Source organism: Ceratotherium simum, chromosome 17 (assembly GCF_057802395.1).
Source record: "Ceratotherium simum simum isolate JZ-2026a chromosome 17, ASM5780239v1, whole genome shotgun sequence".
Taxonomy (NCBI): domain Eukaryota; kingdom Metazoa; phylum Chordata; class Mammalia; order Perissodactyla; family Rhinocerotidae; genus Ceratotherium; species Ceratotherium simum.
Genome location: NC_141916.1, coordinates 36947162 through 36967889, shown reverse-complemented (window position 1 = coordinate 36967889; position 20728 = coordinate 36947162). Strand labels below are relative to the sequence as shown.

At 37.4% G+C, this 20728-nt stretch overlaps 1 protein-coding gene across 1 annotated transcript in view; it reads left to right on the top strand.

Annotated features, from left to right (window-relative positions):
- Window positions 1-11206: 11206 nt before the first annotated feature.
- IRAG2 (inositol 1,4,5-triphosphate receptor associated 2) overlaps window positions 11207-20728 on the top strand; it is a 94079-nt gene continuing 84557 nt past the window's right edge. Inside the window, 2 exon segments of the mRNA XM_087442668.1 lie at window positions 11207-11800; window positions 13005-13118. Of these exon segments, the coding sequence (XP_087298794.1) occupies window positions 11236-11800; window positions 13005-13118 (679 nt within the window). The 5' untranslated portion in view covers window positions 11207-11235.

Below are 20728 nucleotides of genomic sequence, written 5' to 3'. Positions count from 1 at the left end.
TCTCAAACATGCCAGGCAAACTTGTACCTCAGGACTTTTGCACTTGCTCTTCTGCCTGAATGCATTTCCTCTGGTATCCTCTGGCTAGCATCTTCACCTCCTTCAGGTCTTATTCAAATTCACCTTCTGGTGAGTCCTTTCTTGGCTACCCCATCTACAACTGCAACCATCCCTCCAAAGTCATTCTTCATGTTCTCAATTTTTTTTTCAGCATTTATCAGACTGTAACATTCTACATTTTGGGGTCAATTATGTTAATTTTGTTTCCTTTGGTAGGAAGTAAGAAGCTTGCTTTGGTTCACTGTGTATCCCCAGCACTGGGACATGCCTGACACACACCACATACTCCATACTTGTCGAATGAATGAATTATGATGGTGATGAACATGACAAAAATATACAGACTGGCAAGACAAACATACACAATGATGTTTTTTTTTTGAGGAAGATTGGCCCTGAACTAACATCTGTTGCCAATCTTCCTCTTTTTTTTTTCTTTTTTCTCCCCAAAACACCCCGTACATAGTTGTATATCCTAGTTGTAGGTCCTTCTAGTTCTATGTGGGATGCTGGCACAGCATGGCTTAATGAGCGGTGAGTAGGTCCATGCCCAGGATCCGAACCAATGAACCCCTGGCCACTGAAGTGGAATGCGTGAACTTAACCACTGCACCACCAGGCAGGCCCCTGGTGCTTACTTTTAAACAAATTGGTGATAACTATTGTTAAAAATAGTTATTATTTTATTCTCAATAATCCCACATCATCAAAAGTAGAGTACTGCACTCAGACAAGAGTTAAAACACTAGAATTGTGGACTGCTACACAGATGTGTGATTTTTTCACTTTAGAAAATTCCCACAATGATTTTCAAAAATTACAATACAAAATATTATCATTCTTACGATATACTATTTGAGCACATGATAATAATCACAAAATAGAGCATAAAATAAATCGTAGGTTTATTAATGATTTCTGGGTCATTGACCAGCAGAGGGTGCTACTGATCCACATTTTCACACCTACATACAAAAAGTGTTTCGCTGAACTAAGGGGCAGGTTTCAATACTGCAAACAACATTATCTTACAAATCTACATTATATGGTAATGAATCAGCCACCAAAACACACTGACTTGAGTTTTTAAAATCTATTATTTTTTCTCTTTATTCACTTATTGAAATTGATATTGTACGTGAATATGGTACAAAAAATATACAGAAATGATTAAATCTCTCTTCCTTAGTCCCCCAGTTTCCCTTCCTAAGGTTATCATTGTCTCCAGTTTCTTCTATGTCTATGTGTATGTGTGTTTTGCTTTGGTTTGTACTGTATATTTTTAAATCAGAAGTGATATAAGCACCGTTCTTCACCTTAGGGTTAATTTATAATTTGACCTCATAATTTGGGGATTTCAAATCAGTCTTTGTAGAACCTTTCTTTTAAACAGCTACGTTTATTCCAGCTAGTGTGAGTGTACTATAATTTATATAACCAGTCCCCTATTGAAGGATGCAAAGGTTGTTTTCAATATTTTGCCGTTCCAAACAATACGATAACAAATATATTTTTACATTTATCTCTGCAAATATGTGCAAGTATTTCTGTAGGGTAACGTTCTAGAAAAAAATGGGTAGCCATCTGAAAAATAATGAAGGTGAAGTCCTATCTCCCTCAAATTCACATCAAAATAAATTCTAAATGTATTAAATCATAAAAGAACTAGAAAAGAACATGGGAGAACGTTTTTATGATTTTGGAGTCAGGAAGGCTTTCCTAAGGCTAACACAACCTCAGAAGTCACACAGAGAAGGTTGAAGTTTGACTGCATTTTTAAAAAATCTGTACAGCAAAAAATATCATAAACCAAAAATAGAAATGACAATTGTACAAATGCATTTCTAACACATATTACAAAGAACTAAATTTCTTAATATATAAAGAGCTTTTGTAAATTGATAAAATCAAGCCCCTATTGAAAAATGACCAAACAATACAAACAAATGGAACATAGAAATGGAAATACAAATGGCTTTAAACACATCAAACTATATTCATAAGGAGAGAAATGCAAATTAAAATGATGAGATGCCGTATTTCATCTATGAGATTGGCAAAGATCAACTCGTGTTGATGAAGGTGTGGGGAATCAATCAAGCTCACAGATTGATGGTGAGATGATAAACTGATACAACCTCTATGGAAACCAATTTGGCAATAGCTATTAAAGTTTTCAAAAGGAAGTTTGTGGAGTTTTTTTTTGTTTTTTTCCTTTTAGTGAAATCTCTTTGAATTAGCTGCATGTACTTAACCAGAAGGAAAGGCTACACAGAGTTTAAAAATAAAAAAATATTTTAAGGGAGGTATTATGTCCTTTGTGTAATGTGGGTGACAACCATATTGGGCTATGGAAACTAACATGACAACTAAAAGAATCTCTCAGTGTATATTAGTCAGGGTCCCTTAGGAAAGAGATGACACATTTTTTTAAAGGGGAGGCTGAAAAGAATTTCATTCATGAGGTGTGGGCGGGGTTAAGAGAAATAATAAGGAGCAGGGAGCAGCCTGTGGTGCTGGCTTCTTGGTTTTAGGAAGCCATTACTATCTCCAGCAAGGGCCCAGGGAGGGAAGATGTGCAGAACCAAGTGAGGACTGTCACTTTAGGAGAGGGCCACATGACAGGAGCCGTGGAAAAGCATGAGCCACTGTCAGACAGGCCTGGCAGGGTGGGAGCCAGGAGAATAAATATCCCAGGCTCTTTCTCCTCCTGCTCATCTATTTCCTGCTGGTGCCTCCTGCTGGCCAAGTTCAACGGGAGATCACAGGGCAGGGGAACCAGACTGATGTTGTCAATAGAAGTTAGTGTCCTGGGACACTGAGCAAGGATGGGTAGGTCTTGCTTTACTTCTTTCTGGCGGGTAGGTCAGGAAGGGCAACAGATGATTTTCATTCAGCTAATACATATCTTGGTTATATCTTCAGGGCCTTGCCTCATTTCCACTTCCCTCCAAAAAACTATTGCCAATTTTTCTTTCAAAGTATTCACTTCTGTGTTACTCCTTTTTGGAGTGGAACCCATTGATCACTAAAGTTCTCAATCCTTTTCTTTCTGGGACAGTATCTTAATGAAAATTGGCTTCCTGAAGACACTGCATTTGCTTATTAAAGGTTAATTAAAGGAAAACAATTTAAAGACAATAGCACCTACAATATAAGGGCACTAGAGAGTACATTATAAGAAATAGTGCATTTTACATGGAGCTGGTTTTGAAAAAAAAAATGTATGTTATGTTTGGCCATGCCTATACTGAAGGAGGATTCCACTGTCTGGATTGCTTTCCTTCCTTCCTTCCTTCCTTCCTTTCTTCTAATATTGCCCCCTCCCCCTCCAATCTATTTTTGGTTAAACAAAATGAGTCCCTTGGATCAACCAGAGATTAATTCCAGAGATCCAGCTCCTGGCTAGTGTGGAACAACATTAAAGATTGCATTAGAGAGAAGGGGATATGTGTTATTTAAATAGATATTTTTTGCCTATTTCATGAGAAGATTTAATTTCCTTGAAATGTTATTTTGAAGACAGGATGGCGTCCCTCAGAGGTTCTCTAATTATAACAAGACAGACAGTTGCTTTCAGGGCTGGCAGTATCAGGGGCCCTGTCTGGTCAACTCACCTTGGGGAAATGACTTGGCAAGTAAACACACGTTGTTACCAATTCTACCTATACTATATCCAAAACCCAAAGCTGTATCTTGGCTTTCTTTGGGTAAAGTCTGCATTTTATCCCTTTGCACTCTCTCCCGTGTTAACAAAGCACGTGTTTGGGGTTGGAGAAGCTGTTTCAATAGAGACTGCTCATTTCTGGCTGCCTTTAGGGCAGGTACGTGAGTCACCAGAGTGTGCTGTCCAGGGGCAGAGAGTCCAACATGAAGGTCTTCTTTAGAATCAGCACGAGACAAACAATAAATAACAGAATAACATGTTCATTCAATTCATTGCAGAATCGTTGGAATTTATTGCTCAGGTTGTTCCTTTCACTGCTCTGAGTAACATCTGGAATGACACTCATCTGGAGCAGGAAGTAAGAGTCGAATTTGCCAGACAGGTGATACGGTCTAGTGGGTTCAGAATTTGAATGTTATTTCTGATTCCGCCACTGCCTCCCTTATGACTAGGAGAGAAATCTCTCCAGGTGTTGCTAGTTTCGGTATCTGTGGATGGATAAGATCACAGCATGGACGTTATAATAGTTCATTTCATGGGAAATTAACAGAGCAAATCTAATGAGAAGAATGGGTTAGTTGGTCATTTCTTTCTGGGCACTATTTTGTGCTTTAGGAGGCTATTTAATATCTGAATAAATTAAAGGATTTTCAGAGAGCGCATCATACATGTGTTATCTCGTTAAATCCCTGCAGCAAACCCAGGAGGTCATTCATGATATTGATGCCATTTTGCAGACGAAGAAACTGAACAGAGAATTAAGTAATTTGTCTAAGGTGGCAAGACTAGTAAAGGCAGAGCTGGGATTTGAATTCAGGTTATTTGAACCCAGAGCCTCAGCTCATAACTACTACACTCCCCCTCCCTCTCACCTGGTGACAGAAATGATGAACCACGGGAATCGGAGCCTACATAAAAATCCAGATATTCCAAAAACAGATTTTCAGAACACCGTGGGCGGAGCGGGGGAGAGAGAAAACAGGGGGGAGGTAGGACATCACCGACGCTACGGTCTGTGAAGCACGTGATTAGGGACCATGGTGGTCTGGCTAGAGTAGCCCCCTGGGCAGGAAGCAAAACTGCCAGTTTGAGAACAAAATGTTCCCGTTATGATGCTTCAGCTATATGTTTAGAACCCTGATCCTGGTTTGCTTTTTTCTTTGTTTGTTTTGTGATAGGTTTTCTTCTGTTTCTAAGATGTCTGTCCCACCTGAATCTTATTTCCCTGGATGGGAAATGGCATTATGGAAGATTTCCGAATCTGCCTGTATCCTCCTTATCCCAACCTACATTTTTTCACTCCTTCACAACCACCCACCTTTCTCACGGTTCCATCAGACTGTTTACCCAGTGCTGCCAAAACAACAGGCTTAGTCTCACCACTGCGCTTTTACTTGGTCTCTCCCCACCTCATTGGTTTGTCCAAGCTCCTATCTTTCCAGAATATTTTATTATTTAAGGCCCAGCTTATGTTCTACCCACTTTATAAATGCTTATCAACTCACACTGAACTCACCCTATCCTGACCTCCCACGAGCTTATTATGTACCATTCTTGCACTTCTTTGCTTAATTATTGCATTTTGCGTAATGTATATACAATGTCTCCCAAACCAGATACAGTCCCATAAAAGACATAATGATTAATAGCATTAATGTTTTAAAAACCATACAACACTCGGCCCAATAGAAACTTATGAAATTTAACTTAAAAAGTGACTTTTCCTTCATCCTGATTAGCGAGAGTATATTCTGGGTGATCTTTATTTCGTTAATACCATGGTGGGGAGCGCACCAAAATGGCGTCGACACGCCCAAAGCGATCCTCCTCATTCCTCCTACATGCCTTTCCTCACGCCCTGCTCCCAGTCTCGGCTAGAACCAAAGACGCAGGTGTAGCTGATCAGCGGCTCCCTCTTCTCCAGCCTTTGCCTTTCCCCTCTCTCCATCCCACCCCGTAGAGGTGAGCTCCACCCACATCATCTGATTCTGTAGGCCTCCGCTCCCAGTTTTCAGAAGATGGTTCTTGGAGTGCTGGTTGAGTGAAGCGAAGATAAGGTGGTGAGTTTTCCCCAAGAAAATAATTAAGCTTTGGCTGATGCTGGCCGTTTGTCATCTAAGGTCAAGAAAGTCCTGCCCTAAACAGAAAAGCAATCCTAGATGTAGCTGCCCTGTGCTCTCCTCACCCCGACCCCAAACTCAATGTGGTTGTGGCGTCTGAGACAAACCTCCAGCGTCAGTCTATATTGGAGGGTGCAGAGTTCATTGAAAACTTGAAAAAAATCTAGGAAAAAACCCAAAACACTGAAAAAAGTGGGGGAAAAATGAGCTGAAAGTGGTAAAGCTAGGTTCCCGAGAAATGTTGCTTTCACCACAGGAAAATCCCAGAATTGTTTTCCAAGGAACTTTTGGATATGTAAAGTCCTGAATTGTCATTTCCAGCCTTGGTCTTTTGGGATGTGTGTTAGTGGAAAGTGGTTACGTGGTTTTGTAGACTGTAAGAATGTGGGAGCACCTGAGTTCTTGGAGTTAGAGATTTGTCATAGGTCTTCTCCTGGTCTCTGAGAAGAAAACCAGACTTCATATAGTAATACGAACCGAAACAGAAGAACACAGTTTTCAGAAGCATGTGTGACTGTGTTATTTCAGGAATTGTTCCAATATGAGATGTTTATAATAAGCTTGGTGTGACCCAGCCACGAAGCTTAATATAACAAGGTTAAGTGAATGGTGGGAGGAAAGGGTTCCGTTCTATACCAGCTTGCATTTATTAGTAATCAAAAAAGGTTTGCAGATGACAGATTTCCTGAGCATTTACTAAATCTGGGACTTGTGGTTTGCAAATCGTTTTGATTAACAGCTGCTATCATCTATGCTAGAGAGGGCAGGAAAAAGTAAGTGTTAATTATATTATCACATTAAATATTAGTCACAAAGAGACTAAAAACAGTGTAGTTTGGAAAATATAAAACTGACTGGTTAAGTAGAAAACCGTGCTCTGCTCTCCCACTGGGCTTGCTAAAGATGAGTTTCCTGGGAACGTCTCAGTGAACAGATGTTTCTACTTATGTTTAGATGAAGAGTTTACTGGCATCTAAGTGTTACTGGAGGGCCCTTTGGCAAAAAGTATCCCTTGTTTATCTACATATACACATATATATGTTTAAATTTTTTACATACATTAATTAAGGGTTTTGCCTTAATGAAATTGCCAAATGGGCCTCACTTAGGTGAAAGATTTGCCTGGATTTCATAATTAAGTATTGAATGATTGTTAAAGTAAGCCTAACCAATCTAAAGTTTGCAAGTTCAATGTTTAAGAAATGATTATTTGTAAAGGGAGAAAAAATTTAAACAATTGGTAAAGGAAAGATAATTAGACTGTCAACATAATCTTTTTTGAGTCCTAGTTTGATTCAGAAGGCTTTCTAAAGAGCTTCTTGAATCACCCTGAAATCTGCTAACTTTCAAAGATGCTACTTTTCTATCTCTGTATAAATCTTACATCTTTCTTTACAAAGAAATTCAACTGTTTCTTAGTGATTGAAGAATATGGATTTTGCAAAGCACTAATTATGTCCTTATTTTGTTTGTCTGTAAATTCCTAAAAAATATGAAATATTATCTATATTGTACACACATTGTGAAAAAACCTATTGAAGACTCCTTTAGGAAATCAGAACAAATGTAGAAGATTTCTGTAAGTCTCAAATAGTGCAAATGTCTTAGAGGTTAATGTTGAACTCTGCAGTTACATCACCAGTGAAAATTAGATATGTAATGAATAACCTAACTTGAGGTAAGAAAAAAATCACACTTGTTTTATAGATGTGGCCATGCATCAGAGGCTTTTAAGTATAGCTTTACAGTTTTAGATCAGGGAGATGGTTGAAATGTGTTGATTCAAGAGCTTTCACTATATACCACAAGGCTTGTTTAGACAATAATTTTATTTATTTATTTATTTTATTACCCCAAAGCCCCAGTAGATAGTTGTATGTCATAGCTGCACATCCTTCTAGTTGCTGTATGTGGGACGCGGCCTCAGCATGGCCGGAGAAGTGGTGCGTTGGTGCGCGGCTGGGATCCGAACCCCGGGCCGCCAGCAGCAGAGTGCGCGCACTTAACCGCTAAGCCACGGGGCCAACCCGGCTTGTTTAGACAATAATGATAACGGGACTCAGATTCTAGAAACAAGAACAAAGAAGCATAGTTCAATCAGTGGGGGAAATAAGATTAGTGAAGTAATTGGTTTGGATAATCTTTAACATTATTTTACATTACATTTAGCTAATGTGACTCCAAATGGAAATTCCTATACCAGATTTATGGTTCCACTTTTTAATTGTCTGTTTATAACCATGGATTTAGCAAACAATAAAATGCCCCCCAATTTTTCCCTGTGCTTACTCCCAAACTAGGATAGCCATCTTTTATATACTCTCATAGCCCCTGGCACTTTTCTTGCTTAGTGTGTAATTATTTATCTGTAGGCTTTGGGATTGCTAGATTTAGCTAATAAAGATACAAGATGCCCAGTGAAATTTGAATTTCAGATAAACAACAAATAATTTCTCAGTATAAGTTTTTCCTGTGCAACTTTTGTGACACTTATACCAAAAAATTAGCCATTGCTTATCTGAAATTCAAATTTTATTGGGCATTCTGGATTTAATCTGGCAATCCTAGTAGTTTACTTGTTCATATCTGTATTTCACACAGAGAGATACAAGTTCTAGAAGAGCAGATACTCTGCTTTGCTCGTCATGGTACCACCAGTATCTGTAAGGGTTGAGCACTTTGTAGGTACTTAATAAATATTGGTTGAATGCCTTAAGGGATGAATGGTATGGAGTGCAACTGAGGTTCAGAGAACTTAAAAACACAAGAAGCAGTTCTTGCCATTGGGATTTCTACAAGTGTACCATCTTTACATAGTAAATATTCACTCAACTAAAACAGATAAATAGGGAGGAAATTCCTTTTGAAAGAGAGGCTCCAAGCAACTGGTTCTGCTAGTACAATTAACTTTCAGTTTTTAATTTTCAGTTAGTACTTTTTCAAAGACAGTTATTGCACAAAGCAAGTTAGACTTGTACTTTTAAGTGTTATGGCAGATTGCAGTTAATCTTTTCTATCAGGATCTAAAGCTAAAAAAGAGGTTTGGACAAGACAGACAGGAAGTGTTTCCAGGCCATATATGGAGAATGTGGCACAAATTTTGAAATCTTTGTCATCACATCTTACTTACTGAACTCCCACAAAAGATCTGCTCTGTATTAGAAAAACCAAAACAAGTTAATCTTGTGAAGTTTCATTAGCTCATGAAGATCCAGGGTCTTAAGTGTACTCTTTATAAGGTTTAGTTTATACCTCGGAGCAGGGCTCGCTTAAGTGAGTCATAGAAGTTTAGAAAACAGATGGTCGAAGGAGAAAAATGCTTTTGAAAAGCAAATATAAGTGTACGTCTGATATGCTAGGAACGTTAATCTGGATCAGTCAGAAATGCCCATGAAGTGAGGCCTTTCACTGTGGCTTGAATAGCATCCCACATTAATGTTCAATGAGGAGGGCAGACAAGACCCGGGAGTCTGAGGTTCCAATTCTAGGGCTTCTACTAGCCCCTATGCTGGACCTGTGCCTCAGTTCTCTGGCTCTAGAAGGGAAGAACAGTCATGTCACATTGAGAATATCTGCAGATACTTACCCAGTCTTTTATAAGGCTCTTTACTTGACACAGGGAAGTCAGGTGGCTCCCACTATGTTACCACAGTCAGCTGTAGATTTGGAATGCGTTGTGTTCACAGGCTAATTCTCCTCTGTCATAACCTCTACTTCACATCCAACCTCCCAGTTGAGCAATGAGCAGCTCTTGTTTGGCCATGAGAAATTCTTCAGAAAAGGTGGTGGCTGCGAGTAGTTGAGAGCCAACACTCACTGCAGCTGGGGGACAAGCCCACAAGCCTGGTAATTGTATATGTTATGTATAATTGTGGATTATCAACGATGCCAACAATAATGTATGGGTATCCAGAAAAGAATCCCATCATGGCTTTTGAATACGACAAGAATTAAAATTGTTTTTGAGGAGACAACATGCACACACATTTGAAACAATCCAAGAATAGAAGACAAAATTTAATTAAATGACAAAATATGCAGTACAATTATACATCCTAGGAGAGAACAAAAAGAGTTCAGGCTAGTGAGTATACACTGATTCCAAAATTACAATAGAGAAATGTGTTTTAGGCTTAGCATTGAAAGATAAGCCTTGAATAGATGGAAAGGGGGGTATTGTCCAGTGACAATATAAAGGTTGGAGATGACCGTTACCTCAAACGGTAAAGAATTCTGGTGGTGGAAACTTCATTGGTTAGATCTGGTGGCCATCATCTTGAGGTAAAATAAAGCCAGATTGAGAGGATTTTGAGTATCTTCTTCTTCTCAGTCTTTCTAAATACCCCTTCCAGTTAGCTCTTTTAAAGTTTATGTACCTTTTGTTCATTTTCTATTAGGGGACTTTTAAAAAAGATCTACAAATGGAAATTTTTGTTGATGTCCTAAAAATCATAGCTTTCAAACTCTTTGTAACTATTCAACTATGTATTTGTACTTATTCAATTTATTGTAACTCTTTGCCTAGATTAATTTAAATTTTACCAGTTTAGGCAAAGTTTTGGATTTATTTCCAAATTCCTTAATTACTATCTTATAAGAAGTGAGATCATGCTTTTTGTTGAAGGTCATGTATGCTGCCATTAAATAAAATTATACTGGAGTCAGACACTCTTTGGCTCAAATCTTAGAGATGTGACCATTAGCAAGTTACTCTTTGTCTATAAGCCTCAGTTTTGTTGTCTGTAAAAAGGGGATATTTCTACATATTTGACAGGGTTTGTGTGAAGCTTAGACATAAAACATGTAAAGTGCTTAATATAGGGCATATTTAGTAAGTTCTCAATAGATGAGAACCAGAACAGGTACTCAAATGGCAGCTGTTAGCCTCATCATCACCATCGTCTTCATATTTGACATATAAATGGAAAGCAGTATGGTTGGGAGTCCAGCCTCTGGAGTAGGACTGCCTGGGTTCAGATCTGGGCTCTGGCACTTATCTGGGGTGACTTTGGGTGGGTCTCATTTTCTCTCTTTGCCTGAAAATGGACATAGTAGTAATGCTTATCTCATAGAGTTGTTTTGAGGATGAAGTGAGTTGATACATATAAAGAACTTAGTACCATGCGTGGCACATAAGTACTTTATATATGTTAGCTGTTAGTATTTTCTAGAAATTTGAGTGCTGAAGTTAAACACATGGAAAGTTGTTTAAAGCAATTGTTTAAAGACAGGTGTTTAAGGATATCTTATCTTGATCCCTCCAAAGTTGGTTTAGGAATAAATAGCCTATTGCTAAATTATTGTTAGGACAATGCTGACTTTAAAAAACTGGCCTAATTTTGCCTGTATTTCAGCCACTTCATCTGTATAGGTGGAAGAAAGTCAACAATGGCCTCTGCCGGGAAGGTAACTGAGAAGCGGCATAACCCAGTGGAGAGCATTTGTAGAAAAATCAGAGCCATCCAAAAGAGAGAAGAGGTTTCAAATCCCGTTCGACAGATTATCAAATACCAATCTAGCAGTTTTGATAGTCCGCAGACTAACGCCAAGAAAGAGTTTGAAGAGGTACTGAAGAAAATGGCGGCTGCTTACATTCCCACACCCAACACTCACTTCTCAAGTTCTGAGAAAGATAATGTCTTCATTTCATCTCCTCAAATAGAGTCTCCAAGAACCTCCTCCATCTCTCATCTCAGCTCTCCTGAGAATGCAACATACTCTGTTATCCTCACAAGTTCTGAAAACATCTCAAGGCCGAGATCCCAGAATTATACATCTTTGATATCACAGATCAGAAAAGGGGGGCTGTTCTCTAACAAGGATTTGAATAACTATTGCAGTGAAAACAGTTTTAGTACCTTAACACTTGACTTTGATTTTACCTCTGATCAAAGCTCTGAACTTTTTACTCCTCAGGATTCAGTGGTGAAAAAATTATCTCTGAATGAAGATGGTAAATATTCATCTTTTAATGTTTGTTCTTCCAATAAAGCAGTTAAGCATATCACTTTCAGAATACCTGAACTAAAAAAACCCAATCCGCGTTATTAAAGCTGGATGGAAGCATCCGTCTTTCCCTTTTTAAGTATGTTTGTTATTTTTTTCCTCACTTAAAAGAAAATCTTATGTGTGAAATATAAGTATTTTCTATGCTTTCAATTTAAAACCTGATAGAAATTCTGGATTGTAGTTACAACCATGATCATTGGTATTTCTCTATTGACCTGAAAACAAACTTTTTCCAGGCCAAGTTAGAATGTCATGATGGGAATACATTGATATACAGGAGATAAAATTCATATAGTTCCCAGGTGCCTTACTGAAAACTACCATTTTAGCGTTTTCTTTTGTGAGAGTAAAACATGTAAGAAAGTGTGGGTTCCATTGGAAAGCCAATAAGGAAGGTCAGGGGAGAATTTAAATTCTGCAGACCAATTTCAGCTGAAATTTTGGGAACTCTATTTAGGGTTTTGCTTATAGAGTCTCATAGATGATAGGCACCGAAAAACAAAGCAATGTAAAATGACACATTTTCTGTATAGCTAGTTTTTGCTTTCCCTCTTTTTTTTTTTTTTTTTTTCTGTTTTGGTAAGGAAGATCAGCCCTGAGCCAACATCCGTTGCCAATCTTCCTCTTTTTTGCTGAGGAAGATTAGCCCCGAGCTAACATCCATACCCATCTTCCTCTATTTTGTATATGGGATGCCGCCACAGCATGGCTTGATGAGCGGTGTGTAGGTCCACGCCTGGGATATGAACCCACAAACCCTGGGCTGCTGTAGCGGAGCGCGTGAACCCAACCACTACACCACTGGGCTGGCCCATTCCTCTATTTTTCTTTAAAATATTTCTATTTGTGTTATACTAGTTACTTTTTTCACAGAGTGCTTTCAATATTACGGGGCAAAAAAGCTCATTTCTCTCCATCTCTCCTTTTTTTCTACTTTTATAAAACATAAATTAAAAAGAAAAATGAATAATAAGAGACCTTTCAAGACCACTTTTTTGCTTGGTCTATTGAAGTTAAACAACCAGCATTGTGGCTGCTGTTTATTTAAAAAATGTATTCTTTGTTAAAATTAAAACCAAGAAAAAATTAGCAGTTAATCATTGTAGCACAGAAAAGCATCTAGATTTGCAAACTTTTTCTTCTAATAGGATGGAAATTAGGAACCAATGATGGCAAGGAACATGTAAACTATAGCGTTAACAGGACCTGTGAAGAAGAGTTCTTCACAAGTATTATTCATGCATGTGATGCAAAATGCAGAGGTAAGTTTAAAATTATCTGCTCAAGTGTTTTGTGGTACTTCTCAAGTCATCTGTACTTTCTATTGTGAGAGGAAGGGAAATGGTTTATGTGTGGTACTCTGTGTATCTGTGTCTACACACGTGGTGGATGCAACCTAATTTGGGAGTAAGGATGGCTATTTAGGTGTTGGTTATTTGTTTATAATTTCTTTGTACCTATTTTGCATATTTTACCAGTGTCTTGAATGATTTTATGAGCTGATCACCTGATTTACCAGCTCCCATCATTGACTGGAACTACTTAGATGTCATGGGTGTTGCCTCACCAGAAATATATACTTCAAATGTATAAAACCACTATACCAGTTTAGCTCAAAATTTTTAGTTAATTTTAGATTTTCACTTCTGTTTTTTTTTTAGAGATGTGTTCTTTTTTAAAATTTCTGCAAGTAATTTTCAGTGCATAAATGACTCATGCTCGTTGTAATAAAATTAATAATACGTAGATAAGCAAAAAGAAAGGAAAAATCATCAGTTAGCCTATTTCCCTGAGTAACCATTGTTAGTGATTTGTCATATAACCTTCCACAATTTCCTGTGTCAGTATGGTTTTGTGTTTTGCTGTTAGTGCCATCGAGTTGATTCTGACTCCTAGTGACCCTGTGTACAGCACAGCTGAACCCTGACCAATCTTTTTGCGCCATCCTCTCACTTTCCGGCACTATATCAGACAATGCTCTGCTGCTCTTCATAGAGTTTTCATGGCCGATCCTTTTGGAAGTGGGTGGCCAGGTCCTTCTTCCTAGTCTATCTTAGTCTGGAAGCTCTGCTGAAACGTGTCCACCGTGGGTGATTCTGCTGGCATTTGAAATCCTGGTGGCACAGCTCTCAGCATCACAGCAACATGTGGCTGCCACAGTATGACAACTGACAGACGGGTGGTGTAGGTCCCTGATCAGGAAATGAACCCAGGCTGTAGGTTGGGTAAGAGTGCCGAATCTTAACCACTAGGCCACCAGGGCTGGCTGGTTTTCTTTTATTTGGATTAATTTTTTTTTTAATTATAGAACACTTCAAACATGTACAGACATAGAGAGAATAGTATGATGAACCCTTATATTTGTGTCATAACCAATTATGTCTCATTTTTAACCCCACTCCTTTTCCTCTCCTCCACTCTGGATTATTTTGAGACAAATCCAAGACATTACATTATTTCATCTGTAAATATTTCAGTACATATTTCTAAAAGATAAAGACTGATTTCAAACACAACTACAATGTTATTATCATGACTAAAAATGTAACATAATTTCTTAATATCAAGTATCTTGTCAGTATTCAAAATTTCTCATTTGTGTGAGAAATTCATTTTTTCTTAAATAGTTTAATTGTTCAAATCAGTATCCAAAGAAGGTTTGTTCATTGTAATCAGTTGTCTGGCTTATGTCTATGTTCCCTTTCTATCTCTCTTTTTTGTGTTTTAAGTTATTTGTTAATGAAACTGGTACTTGTATGTCATAGAGTTTTCCCCAATCTGAATTTTGGTGATTGTGGGCTTGTAGAAATGTTTGACCTTTTCTATGTGTCCTATATTTAGAGGTTTGATCGGATAAAAGTTTTGTTTATTTTATTGGCAAGATTTCTACGTAGATGGTGTTATATATTTTTATCTGAAGGCAAAACTGTTAATGATGAAAGCCTAGATCTGTTTTTTCATTAGGTGTTGCAAATGGTGATAGTCTATCATTCCTTCCTAATTTATCAGCTGGAATAGTCTATACAGAGAAACTCTACTCTGTTTCATCTACTATTTGGCTGTCCTGAATCTTGTTTCCCGAAGGAGAGACAAGATAAAAGCTTTTTTTTTAAAAGTTTATTTTATTGAGGTCACATTGTTTTATAACATTGTGTAAATTTCAGGTGTAGGCATCTGTATAGACTAGGAAAAAAGCTTGATTGTTTCTGATCACTTGAGAGCAAGTTGGAGATATTGTGCCTCTTTACCCCAAGTACATCAGTGTGGATTTTCTTTGAAGAGGGACATTTGCTTGCATGACCACAGAACAGTGATCAAAATCAGGATATTTGACATTGATACAATACTATGATCTAATTCAAAATTTTATATTCAAATTGTCAATTGTCCCAGTAATATACTTTATAGTTTTTTGTTTCCTGGTCTAGGATCCAATTCTCAATTACGCTTTGTATTTAGTGGTCACATCTCTTTAGTCTCTTTAAATCTGGAACAGTTCCTCAGATTCCTTGTCTTTTATGACCTTGAAATTTTTGAAGAGTGTATGCCAGTAACTTTGTAGAATGTCTGATATTTCCTCTTGATTATTCACGTTATACATTTTCCACGGCATGCTACAGAAGTGATGTTGTATTCCTCTCAATATATCAGGATTTTTAACTTTGATCACTTGATTGGTGTGGTGTCTGCTAAGTTGTCTCATTGTAAAGTTACTATTTTTCCTTTATAATTAATGAGTAATTTATGGGAAGAAACTTGGATTCTACGTAAATATCCTATTCCTAAACAAACTTTCACTCGGTAGTTTTAGCATCTGTGATATTGTGATTTATAATAAGAAATATATATTTGTTCTTTGTCCCGTTTCTGGCACAGAGCTCCTAAACCCATTGGAATTTCCTAAGTGATGAGAGCAATAAAGTGTCTTTTGTTACGGTAATGAGTGACTTTTGGAAAGCACCTAAGAATGGGGGCTGGTTGCTAAAGGATCCAACCATGTGATTCGAGGGTTGGAACTTTCAGTCTTCTCCCCTCCACCCCCAACCTCTGAGCAAGGGAGAAGGGCTAGAGGTTGAGTTCAATTACCAAAGGCCAATAATTTAACCAATCATGCCTAGGTAATGAAGCCTCCATAAAAACCCAAAAGGACAGGGTTTGGAGAGCTTCCAGGTTGGTGAACATGTGGAGATTTGGAAAGAGTGGCATGCCAGGGCGAGCATGGAAATTTTGTGCCCTTTCCGCATCCCTTGCCCTAGGCATCTCTTCCATCTGGCTGTTCTTGAGTTATATCCTTTTATAATAAACTGGTGATCTAGTAAGTAAAATGTTTCTCTGAGTTCTGTGAGCTGCTCTAGCAAATTACTTGAATTCAAGGAAGGAGTCATGGGAACCTTCAATCTATAGCTGGTGGGTCAGAAGCACAGGTGACAACCTGGACTTGCAATTGGCATCTGAAGGCGGAGGTGGGGGTTGGGTGGGTGTCAGTCTTGTAGGACAGAGCCATTAACCTGTGGGATCTGACACTATCACCAGGTGGATAGTGTCAGAATTGAGTAGAATTGTGGGACACCCAGCTGGGATCCGAGAATTGCTTGGATGCGTGGGGGAGAAAACTCACAGATTGGAATTGGTGATCAGAAACATAGCATCCATTGATATTTCTTGCCTGAGTCAATTATTACTATGATGGTTGCCAAATAGGAATTTTTCTATCTCCATCATTCCTTCTATATTTATTACCTGCCAATCTACCATAAGAGTTTTACCTTCTCCCTATTAACTGTTAATTTCACTATGAATCTCTGGATTCTTCTTATATTTAGCGATTTATAATCTGTTACTATCATTATTTATTTTGATGCTCAAATTGTCCCAGAGTTGGCCAGCACGATATTCTTCAGACTGACTCCTGTGTCTGTTTTGTATGTCCCCATCTTTCTTTGAGCACTTCATTACTTCCTGGTACAACTAGATGTCCCAGGTACTAATAATTTTGACACGTCTCCATCATTTTTAATAGCTTCCTTGTTTTCTCTGATATTGTAAAAGTCTCTAGGCTTATCTTGTACATTTCCTGCCCCAACCTTGGAATCAGCTATTTCTTCCAGATAGGTGGAAGATCCTTGGCTCCTTTTGATGGGAAGTAATATGTAGAGACCACAATCTGGGGGCAAGGGATGGTGGTTGTTTCTAGTCTTTTCAGTGGTCAGACATAGGAAGTACTTCCATTTTTTGAAGATAAAATACATTGAGTTCATCGCCTTTCTTCCAATGCAAATTCAGTACTATAGGGGTTTTATTTATCTCTTCTATATCTGTATCTCCTTTCTTACCCAGAGAAAATGCTGGTTCTCAGTGACACCAATATAAATGTTCATTTGCTGTATTCTACAATACACACACACACACACACACACACACACACACACACAACAGCTTCAGAATAACAATACCCACACTACTTGTATTATTTCTCTGTTGCTGAATTACCGCAAACGTGGCAGCTTAAAACAACACACAGTTATTACCTCACAACTTCTGTGGATCTGGAGTCCAGGCACGGCTTAGCTGGGTCCTCTGCTAAGGAACTCACAAGGCTGCAATCAAAGTGTTGGCCAGGGCAGCTGTTTCATCTGTGGCTCAACTGGGAAATGACCTGCTTTTGGTGGCAGAATTTAGCTCCTTGTGGTTATAGGACTGAGGGCTTCAGATTCTTGCTGCTGTCGGCTGGAGGCTTCCCCGCTTTTTGCCAGTTGGGCCTCTCCACATGGGCAGCCCATACATGGCACTTTGCTTCTTCAAAGCCAGCAAGGGAGTGAGCAACACCAGCAAGACAGCCTCTGCGATCTTATGTAACTTAATCTCGCAGTCACCTACATGTATATCCCATCACCTTTGCCATCTTTCACTGGTTAGAAGCAAGTCACAGGTCAGGTACACACTCCAGGGCAGGAGACTACACAAGGGTATTGTCGGGGGAAGAGGTGGAATCTCCCTCTGCCCTTTTCTTTAAGGTTTTTATGGCTGGCCAAATAATTAACAAGACAGGTTAGCAGGAGAAAATAATACCAAGTTTAATAACGTGTATACATGGGAGAAAGCAGGGACACTGCGTTTTTCAACACAATAGCAGAAATTTTCGTCTTAAATATCATGTTCAGCCAACGACAAACGAGGATTTTGGAGGTGGGGGGAGTCAGTTATAGGAGATTGTCACTAAAGCACAGTAAACAAGAGTAAGGTTATTATGTAGATTTAAGGCCTCACCTTTTATATTGATAAGCCCCTAGAAATGAGGCCATCTCCCCCTCTTCCCAAAACAGAGAGGGAGATACCTTTACAAATGGAGATTTTCCTTATAAATGTAAATGATTGTCTGGCAACTCTTCGCAGGGCCATCCAGAGAATGTGGCCAGAGAGACAGAACTTCCAGTAAGATGGGCTTGTTGGTGCCTTTCCTATTGTAACATTTATCTTACATTATCTTTACAGCCATCATGATAGATCTGTTCCAGGAAGGAGCCACCATGTCAAATTTTTTAGGCAGTTAGTGGGGGAGGTCAAATGTCCCTAGAGAAAACAACCAAGGTAAAGAGATAGATTTCAGGGTGGTCAAATCTTGATCTCCCCACAGTCCCGCCTTTGAAACTAAAAGTTTTACAGTCTTTTTGAAACTTAAAGAAGTTTTATAGTCTAGAAGCTGAGTTGGTAGATTGTTTTATCTCACTGAACACATTTTTTAGTCTTGATAATAGATCAGTTTAATTAAGTTTATTTTAGGAGGTGGTAATGTAGGTGGGCTCTCAAGGTTATGTCTATATTGTGGAAGCAAGCAATCAAGTATTTAATAGAAGCATTTTTATGTAAACAAAAGAAAAACAAGGTTAATGGTTGGAGTAAGTTGTAAAGCAGTTTTTGAGTTAGAGGACAGCCAGTTAAGATTTTTAGATGTCAGCGTCAAAGCATCTTTTGCAGTTTAAGATGTCTCTGATGGTGTCGTCAGGTCATCTCAAGTTTATATCAAGTCTATCAGCTTTAGTTTGTAAGGCTTTAGGATAAAGAGCAGGTTTAGTTTTCAGTGATTTTAAATGAAAATGATGGAAAAAAATGAAAAACATTAGTTTGGAGATGTGTAGCCAGATATTTTAGGAGACTAGAAGAAATCAGGATCTAGTCTAGTAAATAGATATAAAACAAAAACTTCAAAAGACAATTAACAAAACTAGGATCTAATATCTGCAAATGTATATTATAGTTTTTATTGAAATATAATTTTTTTTTAAATCACCCTCATTTTTATTAAGATAGCCAAATTAAAACTAACTAGTTTGCAAAATAAGTCTAGTTTTAATAGAGTTGGCACAATTATTTATATAAGTACAGCAAGAATAGCAATTAATCATATAAGCTCTTTTAAATCTGCTTTGCTGGAACTTTTTGTAAGGAATCTCAGATTGAACTTTAAAGGCCTCTTGAGGCCAGGAAAGCAAAGCCAAGGATTTTGTCATCAGATTTTGCCTGTAATATCTATAGATTTGGGTGAATTTTTTTTTTTTGAGGTTTTCCCAAAATATTTTGAGGTTTTTGGTATCTGCCAGATAAGTGACATTTTTTATTTATCTTGGTAAGTGTTGTTTGGAACACAAGGTATTAGGCCAATATTTTTACATGGCTTTATTTTATAAAGTCTAATCTTTATTTTTTAAAAGCTGTATGGTTATATTGCAAATATGATGTTTTAGTCACAGCCTTGGTAATATAACCAGTGTTTCTAATTGTGTCTTGTCATAAGGAGAACAGATTTTTATTGAACTTATGTAAATAACTATATTGCCATGAAAATAATAATATTTATTTACTAAGAGTTTTTAAATTTGAGGGATCAGGTGGAAAGAAAAAGATAAATATTTTAATTTTATTTATAAAAGTATCATTTACTAAATTGTTATGTCATAGCTAGCTCAGGAGAAAAGAGAAGAAGTTTTTTTTAAATCTGAAAAAAACAAAACATTAAAAATTTAGCAATATTTTAAACGAAAAATCATAAAAATTATAATTATCTTTATCAGTTTATTTAGTCTTGTGTAATCTATTTTTGATCTCAACCTTTTTGTTAGCAGCTTTATGAAGTTATTAGTCTCTCTATCAGATTTTTGTAGTTTTTTAAGAAGTTTAGTTTTATGATCAGAAAGTTTATCAGAAGCCTGTACTTTAGTGTAAATGTCAGAGTCTTTTTTATGAATTTTTTTGAAGTTGAAACATTTTGCAAAAGCATTAGAGCAAAGAAATGTCTGTAAACAACAAGACCTCAAAATGGCAATTGACAAAGAAATTTGGTTAATTTTGTGACATATAACACTTTAATATAATAATAACCAGAATTATGACTGATAATCAGGACAGATCAGCATTTTAGTAATGTTATATAATTTTAAAACACCTATATCAATAACATTTACCCACATAATACCACCTAAGCAGGCTTATCATCACTTGTCTGACAATGTTTTTCACGTAGTTTAACATATTGAATAAGTCTAATAAGTTTAGTATTTTTTTTTTTATAGGTAGAGAGCAAATTTTTTTGTCTTTTTCTTTATAGGAAGAGAGCAAATTTTTTTGTCTTTTTCTTTATAGGAAGAGAGCAAATTTCTTTGAGAAGTTTCAGGGCCCTTTGAAAATTCTCAAAGAAAAAAAGTAAAAAGACTTTATTTAAGATATGAATTTTGGGGAGCTTGTCAAAAATATAAAAAGTCAAAGTAAACAGAGCATTAACAGTCTAAAAAGCCTTAATAGAGAGACTTTAGTCTTTTGAACACAGGAAATTATTTTAACAGGTTTTTTTTTAGGTAGACTTATTTAAAGGTAAAGA